This window comes from Myzus persicae, unplaced genomic scaffold, assembly GCF_001856785.1.
Source record: "Myzus persicae strain clone G006 unplaced genomic scaffold, MPER_G0061.0, whole genome shotgun sequence".
Lineage (NCBI taxonomy): Eukaryota > Metazoa > Arthropoda > Insecta > Hemiptera > Aphididae > Myzus > Myzus persicae.
The window spans coordinates 13,610-18,205 of NW_019104004.1; the positions used below are offsets into that span (position 1 = coordinate 13,610).

The 4,596-nt window shown below is 39.1% G+C and overlaps 1 protein-coding gene across 1 annotated transcript; it reads left to right on the top strand.

The window, feature by feature from the left end:
• Positions 1-802: 802 nt before the first annotated feature.
• LOC111037493 (nuclear pore complex protein NUP62-like) lies at positions 803-3,520 on the top strand. The gene is made up of 2 exons (XM_022320109.1): positions 803-898; positions 1,189-3,520. The coding sequence occupies exons 1-2, from the start codon at positions 869-871 to the stop codon at positions 3,418-3,420; spliced, it is 2,262 nt and encodes a 753-aa protein (XP_022175801.1). The 5' UTR covers positions 803-868; the 3' UTR covers positions 3,421-3,520.
• The last annotated feature ends 1,076 nt before the right edge of the window (positions 3,521-4,596 follow it).

Sequence of the window (4,596 nt, forward strand, 5' to 3'; positions counted from 1 at the left end):
CCCTATACGTAATGCATAATAATATACGTAGCAATGCAAATCAACCTTCGTTGGCATAATATTGCCGTGAACGCGAACAAACGGTATAAACCGGAAGCGAGGAGACGGTTACACAATGCGTATAATATAATAATGTAACATCCTCTCGGACGGTTACCGAACGAGAGTTGAATCGACGTGGGTGACATGTGTTGATTTCTTCTATAATACGCTCCGCCAACAACGAGTACAACACTCTGCCAGAGGTGAAGAAGAAGCGTCTGCGGAAACTGGTCTCTCGTCTTTAATACTATATAGGTATGTACTAGTACAACAGGTATATAGTTGGCATCGATGCACAATGTACAAATATATATCATACAGGTATATATACCTACTACATATTATATATATATGTGTGAGCGATCGGCATCGCAGACACACGCCGACCAATACAATAACATCGGAGTCTGTAACCATTTTTTACGTATAATATACCAATACAAACATATAATATTATTATTATTAATACGGGTGCATAAAAATATAATATTATACGCGCAACCGGAATAACGTCCAATAATAATTATTATGCGAGTGTACATAATACTACAGAATTATTATTTATATATTATTAAAATCTTATGTGGGTATAGCGTGTTGTATATAATATACCTACATAGAAAGTACGACGACAAACGACTAGAAAAAAAAAAAAAACGCTTACAACTATAATAACGCGACCGCTTTGCAGTGATGGCGGGCGAGTGGTGGGAAAGAAGAGGATCGATGCGAATCTTCTTTACCGGTTTGAAAATATTATTATAAAACGGAGAGCACGTCGGCAGCCGGCTATCAGTCAACAACAGTCAGCGGACATCAAAATATTATGCGCATTTTCGTCATGGAGTGTTTAAAGGTAATAATATTGTATCTATATAGTACAACAATCTCGATCTGCAGCGGCGGATGTAACGATTTCCGTCGTCGCACTTATATATAAGAATACGGGACAATAATTTATACATGTTTAAAAGACGGTATCCGCCTAATGCGTTGTTGGAGGCGATATCGCGTAGTACGATCACCGATCGTAGTTTTTTTTATCACTTTTTAGTGAAATTATGATGTTGTGCCTACATAGATCTACGAATATCACTTCGGTATAAACGTTTTATGCTTACACGTGTATTTTTTATTTTATTGTAGATGTGTGTCGTCGTGGGCTTGGCTCTGACTGCCGCACCTGGTCGACCAGCGGCTGCAGCACCATCACCGACCAATGCTTACGTCTACCAACAACACAAAAGGAGCCCCGTTGACCCCAACCTGGATCTGACTTCCGGTCTAACAACGGACTTCGGTGGTTTCGGGCCGTCCTCGACGTTGCCAGATTTTGGTTCCGGTTCCGGTTTTCCGTCCACCACAGCTGGCTTCGGGTTCGACGACGCGACCGCCGGTTTCGGCACATCCGCCGGGCTACTGCACTTGTCCCACCCGTACGCCGCTACCGCGTTCGGCTCTGGGCTCGGCTCGGTTGGTTATCCATTTTCCGAGTCCACGCTGAACCAACTTCAGTTCAAATCTACGCTCGCTTCAAGTTCATCGCCCTCGCTACCGGTCTCTGTAAATTATAGTCCATCTGTGCCCAACGTTGGTCTTCACCACACCCGTATCACCGGATTTCCAGCAACCGAGAACTCGAAACTGACTGCTCAAAGTACAGTTTCACTACAACAGACTAGACCTAACGAGCAGCGCGTTACGGCGGAATTGTTTAAAGCCATACCTGCTCCACTGCAACAATTGTATTCGGCTTCTGCATCATCTGTACCACAACAACAGACATATGCAATTTATGCTCCACTGAAACAGTCATATCCGACTTCCGCATCTGTACCACAACGACAGTCGTACCCAGCCACCGAATCTGTATTACAGCAACAGCAACAGTCGTATCCTGCTGCAATATCTGTGCCACTGCAACAGTCATATCCAGCCACCGCATCTGCTCCGCTGCAACAGTCATATCCAGCTCCCGCATATGTACCACAGCAACAGCAACAGTCGTACCCCGCTGCAATATCTGTGCCACTTCAACAGTCATATCCAGCCACCGCATCTGCTCCGCTGCAACAGTTGTATGTGACCGCCGAATCTGTACCGCAGCGACAGTCGTATTCTCTTTCTGGACCTGTACCACAGCAACAGTCGTATTCTAATTCTGGACCTGTACCACAGCAACAGTCATATTCTAATTCTGGACCCGTACCACAGAAACAGTCGTATTCTTCTTCTGGATCTGCTCCGTTGCAACAGTCGTATCCGGTCGCTGGATCTGTACAACCACAACAGTCATATTCTTCTTCTGGATCTATACAGCAACAGTCGTATTCTAATTCTGGACCTACGCCACAGCAACAATCGTATTCTCTTTCTGGATCTGTACCACAGCAACAGTCGTATTCTTCTTCTGGATCTGCTCCGTTGCAACAGTCATATCCGGCCACTGGCTCTGTACAACAGCAACAACCTTATCAGACCACATTAACTGAGCCTTTACAACAGACGTATATAGCCGCCACATCTAATCAACCAGAACAGTCATATCCAACCACCTCCGGAGATTTCAGAAGTTCTGTATATCAATTACCCGCAGCTGGATCCACACCTGATTTAATTTTGGAGTTAAGACCTCCACCGTACACCGCGCCCGCATCGTCGGTCGATTATCGACAAAATGTAAACATTCCGTCTACGCTGCCTTCCTCCTATCAGCCCCCTGTCAGCAATAACAATAATAACAATTATCCCAGTAATGATTTTGGCTTGTTGACGGCTCCTGTGGCGGGTACTTCCGGTTTGAACCAGGTCTCCAATGCCCCGAACGGCGGCCCGCTTCCCGGGAATACAAACAATTTCCTTGCGGTCAGTTCAAACGCCAAACCCGATCAGACTCCCTTGAACACCTACTACACGGTTCCCCTTCCAGTTTCCGGTGGTTCAAATAGTGCATCAAATGATGTTCCCAATTTCTTTTCAATTCCTAACATAGCTTATTCCTTAACCAGTTCCGTGAACAGTGAGTTTTCCGGTTCGACAAAAGCACCACCAGCAGCTCCGGTATCTTCTATTGGAACCGACCGCGGAGTACCTGCAGCAGCAGCTAACCCTACTGGTGGTCCAAGCCTCTCCTACCGAGACGCTAACATTCCAAGCGTTTCTTACCCCAGCTCCAATTCAATTTCTGCGAACTCTTATAGCGATTCCAACTCAATCCAGAGTAGTTCTTATACCATACCCAGTTCTCCAGTGGCTGGCAACTCTTATAGCAATTACAAACTCAATACCGACAGTTTTTACGTCGACTCGAATTCGATTTCACCTAACAGCAAACGTGAATCATCCACTGTCAACTCATTCAAAAATTTCCAAGGGTAGGATAAGTTAGGTTATACATAATACTACAATTATGCGGGTGCTTATAAGCCATACAGTAAGAACATATTTTTAAACAGACTGTGACTTTGACTTAGTAGTATACAATATATATGTATATAACATATAGAAAATACATATATACGTGTATATTTTATTTTTTTAAATTAAATTCATTTTAAGTTTGAGTGTTGTTAGTTTAAGTTTTTGGAGACTAAATTATAAAATATTGATGTGCCAAAATTATTTTCCATTATTTATGAATGCTTAAAATATAATGTAAATTGTATTAAAGCTGTTTAACTTTGTACTTAAATGAAAATATTATTTATACTTATATTGTAATAATATATAATAAATATTTGTATTAAAAAATTAGTTTTGATATTATTTCCCTAAAATTATGGTTTTTGAGCAGAAACTGAACAACTTACTATAATATGATATAATATATTGGTTATACTTTCAAACAGTTAAGTTACTACAGATTAATGAATTGCTGTTGGAGAAACAATTAATAATAAAAACCGGAAGAAGTGTCTGTAAATTAAACCTTATATAAGTAATGTTTAAAAAACAGTATTATGGAAATCTATAAGCATGTTTCCTCATTTGTATTTGTTTTAATACAGTTGTTACGTACTTAAGTAGAAATATTTTAAAAAAAGAAAACAATTTTAATGATAGTAATCGCATTTAAATAATATTATATAATGTGATCGTCTCACATAATATCATAATGACAATAATATATACGTTTATCTACATTGCTGATGTTACTATCTAACCGGTTTTAAGTTTCGATTTCAAATTTACCTACATTACTTGATTTTTAAAACAAGAAATGTCATATTTTTTTCGTGCATTTTAAATAGATCTTATTGAAATATAATATGAGCAAGTTGCATATACAATGAAAAATATTTTAAACTATGTTTTAATGTTGTATACATAATTGATTTATTTATAAATATTGAAACATAACATTGTTACATTTCATATAAAATTATTTTAATATTGAGTGGTATTGTATGTCATGATAGATTTGCATATTATTTAATGTCATATGAAATTATATTAATATATTTTTTATAAAACGTAGGTTATCCTAACCTGTATATTATCTACCATATATCTCATAATATGTTGTGGGTCAAGTAAACTAATGCATTTAAAACA